Here is a 13,441-nt window from a genome sequence, read left to right as displayed (position 1 = left end):
CATTATTTAGGGGCAGATAAAGAAGAGCAGGCATAAGGTCCAAACACATGAACAAGGGAATAAAAACATAAAAAAGAGCCTTGCTTGGCATATCTAGTCCAGTATCCTTTTCTAAGAATGGCCAGCCTGATGCCTAGGGGAAGCTGGAATGCAGGACCTATCAAAGAATAATAGAACTGTAGAGTTGGAAGGGACCCCAGTAGTCATTTGTTGCATGCAGCAACTTTTTGGTTCTGCTGCATTCTGTCCAAACACTATGTTATCTGTCTCGCACTCCATTTGGGAGAAGTTACATAAATTTCAAGGGACGCAGGTGGCGTGGTGGGTTAAACCACAGAGCCTAGGACTTGCCGATCAGAAGGTTGGTGGTTCGAATCCCTGCGATGGGGTGTGCTCCCATTACTCGGTCCCTGCTCCTGCCAACCTAGCAATTCGAACGCACGTCAAAGTGCAAGTAGATAAATAGGTACCGCTGCGGTGGGAAGGTAAACGGTGTTTCCGTGCGCTGCTCTGGTTCACCAGAAGCGGCTTAGTCATGCTGGCCACATGACCCGGAAGCTGTACGCTGGCTCCCTCGGCCAATAAAGCGAGATGAGCACCGCAACCCCAGAGTCGGTCACAACTGGACCTAATGGTCAGGGGTCCCTTTACCTTTACCTAAATTTCACAATTTGGTTGGATTTCATGGAGGATAAGACTATCAATTGCTACTAGCCATAATGCTTTATGCTCTGCTTCCATGGTCAGAGGCAATAATGCTTCTGAATACCAGCTGCTGAAAATTATGGAAGGGGAGAGTGCTCTTCTGCCCGTGTCCTGCTTGCAGGCTTCCCATGGGCATGAGGTTGGTCAATGTGATAAGAGGGTGTTGGACAAGATGGACCACTGGCCTGATCCAGCAGGACTCTTCTTATGTCCTTACTGCTATAACTTGTTTGTCAGAATGACAGACTGAATTCAAATACTAATAAATCCACCCCCTTAAATTATTTATGCAACAGAATCAGCTTTCAACCTCTCTCTTCACCCACCATTGACAGAACCAATGCAGGGCTCCAGCTCAGTGGCTGCACATTTCATGTCAAAGGGCTTGGGTTCAAATCCCAGAATCCCTTAAGGCTTGGAAAGGCCCCTGCCAGAGCCCTTTGCAAGCTGCTGCTGGTCAAAGGAGAAGTTATTGGGTGCAGGTACAAAGAACAATGGCTTAGCATAGTAAAAATCAGTTCCACATGTTGCAGGCTTATTGATTTCAAGAAAAAGGTGCTTACAATCTTGTGAAATATCAGTTCAGAGATGCACCCATGACACACATTTTGCCTGCAATCTACCAATTCCGGTCCCTGACATTTTACTTTTAAAATGTATTTGGGTAGCAGAGATGCCCTGCCTAGCATCTTGGAAACCCATTGTCAGGCAGAGTAGTGGACAAAACCTATCAATTGCCTGACTCAGTAAAGTCTGTTGTCCAAGTACTCACTGCCCATGGGCAACTTCAAGGTCCCTGCAGTCTCCCTCCTTAGGGCTCTTGTTCTTTTAACTGGATTTGGACTGGACAGATCTTCAAAGAGAGGACTGTCCCCCCGTAAAGCAGGACCCATGGCCACCATTTCATGCTGGTGTGGTGGCTCTGGCTATCATTGGCTCTCATCCCACCTACACTTGGGTCTGCCTGCCTCCCAACTCACCAGTCCCAATGAAGCATGTTGGAAAATTCTGACAGAAATGGGAGTGGAAATGACCAAAGGTTGCTCATTTGCATAGAATGGAAATGAATCCGACAAATGCAATTGGCATTCACTGTTGTTGCTTTCCCCCTCTGCAAATGATACATAATTGTTTATGGTTCTTCACCACCCCCTCATATGCATTGTATTTCCTTTGCATTGAAATGAATGGCCTTTGCATCAAAATGAATAGGAGGGGGGAACCATAATTAAGTAAAGCTTTGCTACAGCAGACAGTGAGATGAATAATGCAGTTTTCCGCAGAAGATAAACTGTAATGGAATGGAAACAGGGCTGCATGAAGAACAGAAAATGATGTCTTCTTATATCTCTAGTTCTAATAGGCAGCAGTCACCACTGCTCAGTGTAAAACAGTTTCATAGGCTCAAACAAGACAGATTTCCCCCATTGGGATGTGTGACAATCTCCCCCACCTCTCCAACACACACACACACACACACACACACACACATCATGCTTTTCTCAAGCTGATTATTTAAATATAGCCAGCCATGTACATTGCACTTTCTTAAGCAACATAAACAAAAGAAGGGTATTTCCCCCAAATAACTAACAAGCTAACAGCTGGTCTAGATATCACTTGAATTGTGTGGTTTACAGCTGGGGAAGGGCTGTAGGTCAATGGCAGAGAACTTGCTTTGCATGTAGAAGGTTCTGGTTTCAATGCAAGCATCTCCTGGTAGGGCTGAGAGAGAGCCCTCTCTGAAATCCTAGATAGCTATTGCCAGTCAGTGTAGACCAGGAGCGGGAAATATTTGACCATTCAGATGTTGCTGAACTACAGCTCCCATCAGCCCTAGCTAGCTTGGTCAGGGATGACAGGAGCTGTGGTTGTCTCCATCCAGAAACCCTGGAGAGCCACTGCTAGTCATGTAGACAATAGGAAGCAAGATGGGCCAAGGGTTTGACTGAGGAAGGTTCCTAAGATGAGCACTGCTGTTTTAGCAATGAGTAGAGCAGTCTTCCTCAGTCTGGTGCCCACTTAATGGCCTTTCTGGCTGGGGCTCATGGGAGTTGCAGTGCAAGAACAGTTGGAGACCACCAGGTTGGAGAAGGCTGCACTATGACATGAGAGGTCTGTATAACATTGTGCATTCAACAACAGCAGCAGCAGCAACAAAAACAAAAACAAGCTAGCTAGCTGTCAGGGTTATTTCACTGAACTAGTTAAAAAAGAAACAAAGTTATCCAGGATGAAAACTGTTGTCTTGAGCCACTCTCTGCCCTGCAAACTACTTTCTAGTTAAAGACAAAGCGGGCTGATATTGAAGTTTCAGTTCAATTGCTTTCGATCGGCTGGTGTCCGGCATGAGAAATGGCTCCATTTAAGAGGAATTACCCTTTGTACAAATCACTTCACTATTTAAAACAAACCACATGTATCATCATTAAGTGAGAGAAAATTTACCAATCTTTTGGTATCGACAACACCATGGCTGTGTTGTGAGATAGCATTGCATATGGCATTGCAACAGTTGACTTTGTAACTCCATATGGGGGGACTGTGGCCAAACAGCATAGTTTGTTGCATGGTATAGGAGGTTTTCCTGGCTGTGCTCAGATGAACCCCTCTCATGAGGGGTTTGGCTGTAAGACAGCTTTGTGGGCTGGGGGACATTCACAATATCACAGTCTAAGCCCTAACTATATTATTTGGTTTAGTTTGTTTGCTTTCTGAAGTCAGATCAATACAGGATGTCAAAATCACCTCAAAGGATATCTAGTGCTGCTAAAATCTTTCTTCCAAACACCACTGGTCCAAGTAGTGTCTGATTTTAAGGTGGGGAGGGGAGGGGATCTGGGGGCCTCCAGATTCTGTTGTCCTCCAATTCCCACCAGCCCCTTCCAGAATGGCTAATAGTCAAGGATGATGGGAGTTGTAGTACAGGAGGCCATAAGCTCCACACTCCTGATTAGAACAAATTCTGTGGAGCTGGCATATTTGGATTTTATTCATGTGCTGCAGAGGTGAGAGGTGGTGGGATAAGGGATGCCTAGATACTTCTACGCTGAGTTTTACAAATGTTAGTTACCGTCTTCATAGGCCAAGATTGATCTCTAACCCATTTTCACAACACCTACTTTTACAGAACATGGGATATTCTCCGATCAGATCCTAAAGCTGAAGGCCAAAGCTGTGTGCTTATTCAGCAACAAGTCCCATTTGAAATTAGCATTGAGTTGCTGGAAGGTAAACATTTGTAGGATCTGGCTACAAATTTGGTACTAGGCTTGGTAAAATGGTTGACAAGACATCTAAAGGGTTTTGAACAGCTCCTCTTGATGGATGCCAGCACCAACTTTTGACTCCCCCCTTTCTGCCTTTTAATGAACACATGACTTGCTGTTCATCTATAATATAGACAAGGCATAAAGGCCAGGCTTCCAAATTTAACCATTTCATCAGTCAAGCTTCCCAGTGCATTTGTATAATAAACTGCCGTGTGCTATTTAAAGTTCTCTTTTGTACAAGGACACATTTGCATGCTTTGAAGGATTTCTTAGCAGCATTTGTAAAGCATAGCTTGTCATTAGTGTGGAAAAGGTTGCTTTGTTGACACCATTTAAAAGTATTTCAGTGAATGCAAAGAAAACTTATAAACCTCACAGGTTCAGTTCAATAAGTAATAAATTACAATGGTAAAGCGTAGCACACAGAGACATATTTTCCAAAATGAACTAAATAACCTATTACTCCACCTAGGAATGGAGGAGAAAATCAGTTCAGTCCACATTTAAAGGCAAACCTCCCTAGTTCGCTGTTTCTGAAACAATATGTGAACCGAAAAGCAGCCATCCTCCAAAATTCACACTACTCTAGATTTTGCAGTGCAGTTATCCAGCCAAGTAATATGCACAAAAAATGCACGTACCGGGGTAAACTGTGTGTCAAAGAGCATATATAAATGAAAACAGCGTGCAAAGATGTATTGTATTAGGCAAAAATGTATGCAAAAAATCTGTCTATTAAGAGAAATTTGCACTAAAATGTTGAAGAATTTTCATGAGGACTTTCATAATAATAATACTGTTAACCGTTGTCATCAAATGTAGAGAACAAGGCTTTAGGTTACAACAAAAAAGGCAAAACTGAGAGAAACAGAAACAGTTAGATTAACCCATCCCTACGACCCACCCTACAATTTTTGCATTTAAGGGGGGTCCACACTAAAAACAGCTTCTTAATTGCTATAAAGTTGAAACCAAGACATTTGTGTTATATCTACTCAACAATTTTCTGCATTGTGTGTGTGTGTGTGTGTGTGTGTGTGTGTGTGTATAACATGGAAGCAGTTTGGGGCAACAAACGATTGTAGGGGGATAGGAAGCAATTGTGACTTGAGCGTTAGTTAAAGTAGATCACCACACAAGTAAAAGAACAAGTTAAGAGGACAACAACCTATTCTCTGTGTTTCAAGAATAGAATGTTAGCGACATCTAGTTAGTGATGTTATGTTTACCACTCAGACTTAATGCATATCAATAAAAACTGGGGGGAGGGTGTAGTAGGATCCAAATTTTCTGCTGTGAATCTAGTTTGGCATTATGCATCCCCAAAGGACAGGGTTTTGTATTATGCAATTTATCCCCCCTCCCACCTAAAAAAGAAGGCTACCAAATCATAGCTGTGACAGGTGTAAAATTCTAGATAACTTACCATTACCTGATAAACAAAATGACAGTTAAGACAACACTTCATTAAATGCAATAAAAATGTCTGTAGTATTGCAAAACAAACAAACAAATTATCTGAACAAAATCCTAGTTTTTTTTTCTATGCAGCTTCTACAGATCAAATTGTACTCAAAGGGCGGGGTGACAGTAACAGACCTAGAAATGTATTTTTTTATTAAATCTCCCCACCACATGTATCTTAAATGTAGAAATCCAATTATACAAGGGGAACGAGAGGGAGACTAGAGAGTGTTAATGGCATGAAACTCTGCAGCGGAACAGGCATCCGCAGAAGGGTTCAGGAAAAACCTTCAAGATGCAACACTTTCCAAAGTGCATGATGGTGGCAACTCTCCTAATTTTGTCCAGGGCGGAGTGAGAGCCACCACTTTCAAGCATATCATTGTGGCAGCATCTATTTTCTTAAATCAGAAAGTATCTTCTATACAGAGGCTGAGATTGCACAATGCTATTGCAATTCTACATAGAGGAAAGAGATGATTCCTAGACCCCTACTTCTTCCCCCTCCCCTCATCCTCCAACCTCACATTTATGTAATCTTTTAGCAGTTCCTTGTGTGTCCAGATTGACCTCTAACCTTAAGTCACATAAGCCCTTTCAAAAGCTACTTCCTTAATGTTAAAATGGTTGCCTTGAAAAGTTCAAGAAACAACTGGAGAAAATAGAACTTGCTTCTGCTGGTATAGTACAGCTATGCAGAAAGACAATGATCTTTTAAGGGTGATTCCCCAAGCATCTAATTTTTAAAAGGCACACAGAAGTAGCATTGAGACTTTAACTTAAAAACAAAGGAAAGATTTGGTAGGCTTACTGCTAATTTAAATTGCATGCAGATAAAGCCCTCCCACGTAACAATTCTAATCTGTACACATGAACCTTTTAATATATAATTTGTTTGTCAATCCCAGAGCCAATTCCCACCGAGTGTCTGGATACTGAAGAGAGCTTTGGTTTCTTTTAAAATGTGAGGCTTTCAAGCAACTGCCCACGTCTTAAAAGGCACCAATGCTTGGATTCTGAACAATTTCATTAAAAAAAAAAAAAAAAGAAGAAGAAGATAGATCCATTGCAAGAAATCAAGAATATATTAGAACATTGCTCTGTTTTTCCCCCCTAAAGAGAGACAAGGAAAGAAAGTTCCGTATTGCTTTGCACACATCTGTAGGTGACATCTAAACTGTCGTAGCAGCTGAGTGTTAATAGATAAATGCTCCTGCACCGTACGCTTCAGCTGAGTTATAGTAAATGCAGAAAGGGGGGGAGGGGGGCTGATGACACTCTCAACAGAATAAATGCAATTACATTTGCATGACAATATATTTTAATCTTGCTCCTTTGCACCCAGTGCATATCCCCTCTGTAGTAGGAGGCTCAGTTTATTACCCACAAAACTGTACATTTATAATAAGAATTCTAAGCACAGACATGCCATTGTGAGATGCTGACACTTTGACGCTTGAACATTTGCCTGGGAGAAATATCCCCCCAATTGATTTCAATGGATTTACTTTTAAGTAAGTGGACCCGGATGTCTTGCTATGCAGCCCTAATTTATTTTCCCTTCTGAAATTTCATGGACAAAAGGCAACAAACCCCAAAACTTATTTGTAACACCAGTTGGGGGGAACCCCTAATATTAAGATGCTGAAAAATAATAATAATGGGGGAACCACTGATTTCTAAGGTGGAGGTAACTGCCTATGCCCTCCCCCCTCCCCATAGTAAACCCTCAATACGATGCCCATTGATAAATATCAAGATGCAAATCACAGATTTCCAAATGACCCATCAACTGATCTGGCAAACTTCTACCATCTATACTGCTCTTTCCCCCTACTTCAAATCCATTTATCCTCCACTGGCATCTAATTCCAATGAAGGACTCACATGGCAAATTGTGAGTTTAAACCAAATTTGCACCAGGACTGTACTTTGAAAAACAAATTTGATTCCCAGGAGCAAAAACTGGGAGGGGGAGAAGAAGGATTTTAAATAATAATAATAATAATAAACATAATTTTGTGTGGCTAAAATCTACCATCTATCTATCTATCTATCTATCTATCTATCTATCATCTATCTAAACCTTGCATGCATATTGTTCCCAGAGCAAATACAAAACCAAAACCACAGAGGCGGGGGGGGGGTAACCACCCTCAAAACTTCAGAATATTTGAGATCACATGCATTGAAGCTGTACCATTAAAGAAAACGGAGGCGCAGAGGCGACTTTCCCGTACGAATTAATTTCTTTTGCTTATTTGGATGCATTCGTACACAGGCAAACACACACAGGCACATGAAAGAGACAATTACACATTCCATTCAGGCAGAAAGCTGTTTCCACTTCATGGGGTACAGACAATACAGTGACAAGAAGAGGGAATGACCAAACCCGGGTGAGAGTGGTGGGGGGGGGAGAGAGAAGCAAGGGTGGGGGACAGAGAGTTGGAAGAGACAAAAAAAAGTTGCTGCGACTTACCTGCTGTAAATACATAAAAGTCAAGGCACAGGACAGCTGGGGACACATGCCGACGTTCGGCAGCGCAACGCAGGTCGTCCCCGTCAGAGGATGCTGCATGTTGCTGCTCTGAACCCGACGTAGGACAAGTGAAGGGGGTTGCATACACGCACGTTGCTGCTGCCTCTCCGGTGCAAGCTTGGTTATTTATTTCTCTCTCTCTTCTCTCCCCCCCACCCCAAACCTGCCACCCCCAACACCACAACTGCCAGCACTCTCTCTCTCTCTTTCTCTCAGATGTGATTTTTTTTTTTTGCTTTTGTTTTTTCTCTCTCAAAACGACACACAACCTCTCAAAAACATCCCTTCTCAGGGTGTTTCTTTTTCTCTCTCTACCCCCCTTCTTTTTAACAACGCAACCTTGCCAGCCTCCTCACCTCCAGCTCCCAGTGTTAAAGCCCCACTACGTTCAATTGTCAAGGCAAGGCCATTTGGTACAATTTTCGTTTGGGAGGGTAATCCCACCCAACGCTGCCAAACAACACCCCCCCCCCCAGCTCACTCGAACGAAACAAAAACAGAGAGGTGTGGGAAGGAGAGAAAAAAAAGGGGTGGTGGTGAGATTTAATAAGCAAAGGAGAGAAGGCAGCCGGCAGCTTCTAAGCTGAGCTGCTGAAACTCCCCCTCAGTGGCAACCGCCGTTGGAAGGGTTTGTTCCACATTAAAAGCCTGGCTCCCTTGGAGAGAGAGAGAGAGAGAGAGAGAGAGAGAGAGAGAGAGAGAGAGACTCCTTCTGGTGTGGCTGATGCTACTCCGCTCCTCTCATTTGTCAAATGGGTCCTAACCAGGGCAGGGTCTCTGTACCACTCACCAAAAATTCAAATAACTGCATTTTAAAAATCCCTGGAGAGGATGCAGAAGGAGAAAGACAGGCATCATATACAGTCATGAGGTTTGGGCAATTAATGTCACTGCCCAGCTGGGACGAGAAAGGCTGTTATGATTCACCACAGACACCCCTCCTCTCCAGTGTTTTTTTTTTTTTCCTTCCTCAGGCCCCACACCTGACAATCAGTTAGGGAATCCCCAACGAAGAAATCAGGCAAACAGAGAGAAAACAAAGTCTCTCTCTGTGTGTGTCTGTGCGCGCGTTTAGAAAAACATGCATTAAAAGTATAGAAGCACAAAAGAAAGTTAAAATACTCTAGAAGATACACATGGCTTTGATCTGTGCCTATCTCTCTGGCCATCCTTTTCAAAACATGTACCATACACAGGGACACACAAACATACACCCCCATCACACACACAGATGGACTTTACATGCCTGACTTGAAAGGAAAGCTTGAACTCACATTTTATACTGAGTCCTATTGCACCAGAAGTACAATCTGATGTATGAAAGCCACAGGAGCGAGGGGGAAAGCATTTCTTATTCTTAATATTAATTCTAATTTTAAAACCGCTTGTTTAGATACCATGTAATGTTGAAAGTATATTTAAATTTCTAGAGCCCCCTTATAAAAATCACTCAGGGTGAGGTGAAATGAATATACGTATACCATATATCTAGGAAATAATATTTGTGCGCACACACATCTCCCAAATCTTTTTATTTTTATTTTCCATAATATACTTCACACCTATCTCCCCTTCTGCATTTCACAGAAGCTTGTAAAATCATTAACTGCTGTGAAAAATTAGATTAGGAACCACAGCAGAATCTCGTGGAATAAAGATCATGGTGTGGCACAATCCTTTCCCTCCCTTTCTCTCCTGTCCTGGGAAGAAAACATCTCTCTCTCTGTTTGTGTTTGTATAGATACAGATACAGATACAGATACAGATACAGATACAGATACAGATACAGATACAGATACAGATACAGATACAGAAACAGATACAGAGATATATAATTTCATTTAAGATTATAAAACGTGTCAGAAGGACAATCCATTACAAGAGGCTATTCTGTCAGGTTACATGAACAAACACCATTAGTCACTAGGGGGAATGTAATGTTTACTTTTTTACTTAAGAGAGAGTAATGTCCCTCATTGGAATTAGTATTCAACTGTCGCAAACTGTCTCTGCCCCCCCTTTTATTTTATGGAGTAATAATTATTCATTAGTAGATCTAGTTAGTCTTCATGTAATAAAATTGGATGTGATCTGCAAATTAAATCATTTATGCTCAAAACTTGTCCTTGAGGTCAAATTTCTTTCCCCACCTCCCTTCCACATGTTACTAATATGTAACAAAAGATACTGGTGTTATTCAAAATGGAATTTGACAAATGCATTGAATTATTAATTCTTCCATAAAAAGGCTGAATCTCAGCAAATTACTCTTCAGGATTCCCCTCCATTTCCCTTCCCTCTCAAGGTTCCTTTCCAGAAGCAGAACTTTTCAAACATTCAGAGGGAACCCAACTTAAAAAAACCAATAATAAGAATAAGAAAAGAGAGGGGGGGAAGGCAAAATAGGCTACAATCTGTACCAAGTGAGGGAACATTTGGAGTTAGTGGGAAATATAATAATTTCACACAGAAATATATTCTGTGCCATTTCTTGTTGTTTTTATGTGGGTGTATTTAAAAAAAAAAAATGGTGTTGGGAAGGTTGCAACTAAATTGATAGCACATATTTCCCTTTAAATAAAGATTCATTTCTTTCCCAAGCTACTATTGAACTAAAATGGAAACAGATCACTAGAGAATTCCTGTGATTCAGGCAAACAGCTCTCAACTCGGAAGGTAATTAGCTGTTGCATTGTGAGACGTGCACACATTTGAAAAAGCTCCTTTAAGAGAGAGAGAGAGAGAGAGAGAGAGAGAGAGAGAGAGAGAGAAATCTATAGCAATCTTACTGCAAGAACCCCACCCACAGGACTGAGACAAGGCTGGGTGTTACAACCAAAAATACACCTCTTCCCAAAGCAAGACACCCCTCTAACAAACCTGCGCCACCCAACACAAACACCTATTAAATGGCTAAAAATAAGGAAAATGCTTGGACTTACAAAACAGGGCTTGCTTTCATGCGCAGGGAAAGTCCATGTATCATGAGCTTGAGGTTCTTGGATAGCACTCCTACACTGAAGAGCACAAATTAATTTATAACACAAAAAGGGGGAATAAAAAAGGGGGGAATAAAAGCCTACGCACACACAAGAAAGGAAGGAAGGAGGGTAAAAATAAAAGCTAACATAAAAATGAAGTCCCTTATAGCCACTTTCTCATATCCTCCCCCTTCTTCATTCTATCCCTTTGCCTTAAGCAGTCCCTTGTTCTGACAGGAATATCTCATGCTCCTCTCCCCTCTTTTTCCAGAACACTAAACATGTTATTCAGCAAATGCCCTGAGCCGATAGAAAGAAAGAGATTTCTTTCTTTCTTTCTTTCTTTCTTTCTTTCTTTCTTTCTTTCTCTTTATTCTTCAGCCGACTCACAGAAACACCCTGATAAATAAAACATGGCCCTCTAATAAGACCCTATCATAATGGGCAATGAAAAACAAATACGTTGCATAAGAGATGAACAAACCTATTTTCTCTATATATTATGGGTGGTTTCATTTCATTGTTTTAGTTTTGTAGTCAAACGGCACTAAACGCTTTGTGTCTGGACGGTTTGGAACTGTCCATGGTTCTTCAGCTCTCAAAGCAATGCTTTAAGCAAGCAAGCAAAATGTGTGCTATAAATGAAGCACTTCAGGCTCCCCCCAGCAACCAAGCTGCTTTCAAGAAGAAGAAGAAGTTGTAGTAAGGTGTGTCTTCATATGTATTTACATGATCAGTAACACATTTATTAGTCGGTGATATTTATAAACCAACTTTCCAGGCTGGAAAGAGATTCTAGGCCTCCACCTGAGCAGTGGCTTCACTTCTCATTATCCCCCTTCCAACAAATAACATATTCAGTATTGCTCAGAATATCAGAAGTACATCTCACCACAGTGAGTTTAAGAGGTCTTAAAAGTAAGGTAAAGGGACGCCCTTTCGGTCCAGTCGTGACTGACTCTGGGGTTGCGGCGCTCATCTCGCTTTATTGGCTGAGGGAGCCAGTGTACAACTTCTGGGTCATGTGGCCAGCATGACTAAGCCGCTTCTGGTGAACCAGAGCAGCGCACGGAAACACCGTTTACCTTCCCGCCGGAGCGGTACCTATTTATATACTTGCACTTTGATGGGCTTTCAAACTGCTAGGTTGGCAGGAGCAGGGACTGAGCAATGGGAACTCACCCCATCACGGGGATTCAAACCACCGACCTTCTGATTGGCAAGTCCTAGGCTCTGTGGTTTAACCCACACCGCCACCTAGAATTCCAGTCACAGTAAACCAAAGCATGTGATCTAGGTGGGTTGTAGCTCAGTGGTAGAACATCTGATTTGCATTCAAAAGGTCCCAGTTTTAATCCCGGGCATCTCCACATATGCCTGGGAATGCCCCCTCTCTGAAACCATGGAGAGCCACCACTAAATCATTATACTGAGATGCACCAAAGTTTTGACTATGAGGCAGTTTCCTGTGTCCCTAAGCACAGAAAGTTTTCTGTGGATACACATATTACCTATTTATGTAGCAGAAGCCACCACTTCTCGGCCTTTTAGCTAAGATCAGGGGGTAGGATGTGGGATGCAGCTCCCCTCCTTTCAGGGGGGAGGAATTTGCGACACCCATCCTCCCCTGGAAGAAGAGGGAAGGCGGTTTACTTATTTATTTCATAAAATTTATACGCTGCTTGATTGTAAAAACAACAACCCTCAAAACAGTTTATGAAAGATAAAGCTGTGAGATCAAGAAAACAATCACAACCCTACTTTAAAACACCCCAAAGATAAAACACTAAAACAGATTAAAATCACCTCAACTTGCTAAGTATCTGGGTAGGCTTCTTTAAGCATGAATGTTTTTAGCAGGCACTGAAAAGATTAAAGTGAAGGCGCCTGCTTGATCTCAATAGGAAGATTTCTCCCAAAGAGGAAATCATTATTTGGCATCCACCCTTCAAACCTTTGCAGTTCCCCATACGTCCTGATATGAAAAAAAGCTTAATAGGGGAGATTTAACTGAAGCAATCACACCTTGGAAGGCTGCAGAGTGTAGCCCTTGGCACCCCATGCTTCTGGTATGGAAAGCATTGATTTGAGAGATTAAGAACAAGCATGGGCACCTAGGAAGGCTGCATAATGTAGCATACAGGTGAGATGATTTGTAGAACGAAGGAAAAGGCAATCACAGAACCTCTTGGCCAAGCCACATATAAACTAAAAACAATTAATAACCTGTGTCCTATCCATAATGCTGTCAGATTTTTCTCTCCTCTCTGGTAATTACTGAATGGAATTTATTTTCTCATTAATTGAGAATGGTTTAAAAAAATGCAGGAGAATCTTTCAGCACAACACACTAGATGTTATCACTTGGGAAGGGGGTGTCAGAGGACACAGAGCTGCTTTTGGCAGTAGCCACATAACACTTTTAATGTTTCATTTCAGCCTCTATGTGATTTCTATTGGCCTCCCATCCAGAACAT

At 42.0% G+C, this 13,441-nt stretch overlaps 1 protein-coding gene across 36 annotated transcripts in view; it reads right to left on the bottom strand.

The window, feature by feature from the left end:
- RBFOX1 (RNA binding fox-1 homolog 1) overlaps positions 1-13,441 on the bottom strand; it is a 1,496,801-nt gene that overhangs the window by 341,507 nt on the left and 1,141,853 nt on the right. The window contains exon 1 of one of the 36 annotated variants that reach the window (XM_080981509.1): positions 7,924-8,640. The exons of 32 other annotated variants lie outside the window; for them this stretch is intronic. In XM_080981509.1, coding sequence (XP_080837635.1) covers positions 7,924-8,067 — 144 coding nt within the window. In that variant the 5' untranslated portion in view covers positions 8,068-8,640. Of the gene's footprint in view, positions 1-7,923; positions 8,641-13,441 lie in introns of those variants that run through there. 3 more of the 36 variants (XM_080981501.1, XM_080981498.1, XM_080981493.1) reach the window with 3 other exon arrangements.

This window comes from Podarcis pityusensis, assembly GCF_964106645.2.
Source record: "Podarcis pityusensis genome assembly, chromosome: 14".
Taxonomy (NCBI): Eukaryota; Metazoa; Chordata; class Lepidosauria; order Squamata; family Lacertidae; genus Podarcis; species Podarcis pityusensis.
Note: the sequence above shows the minus strand (reverse complement) of the source record. Positions and strands in the feature narration are given on the sequence as shown.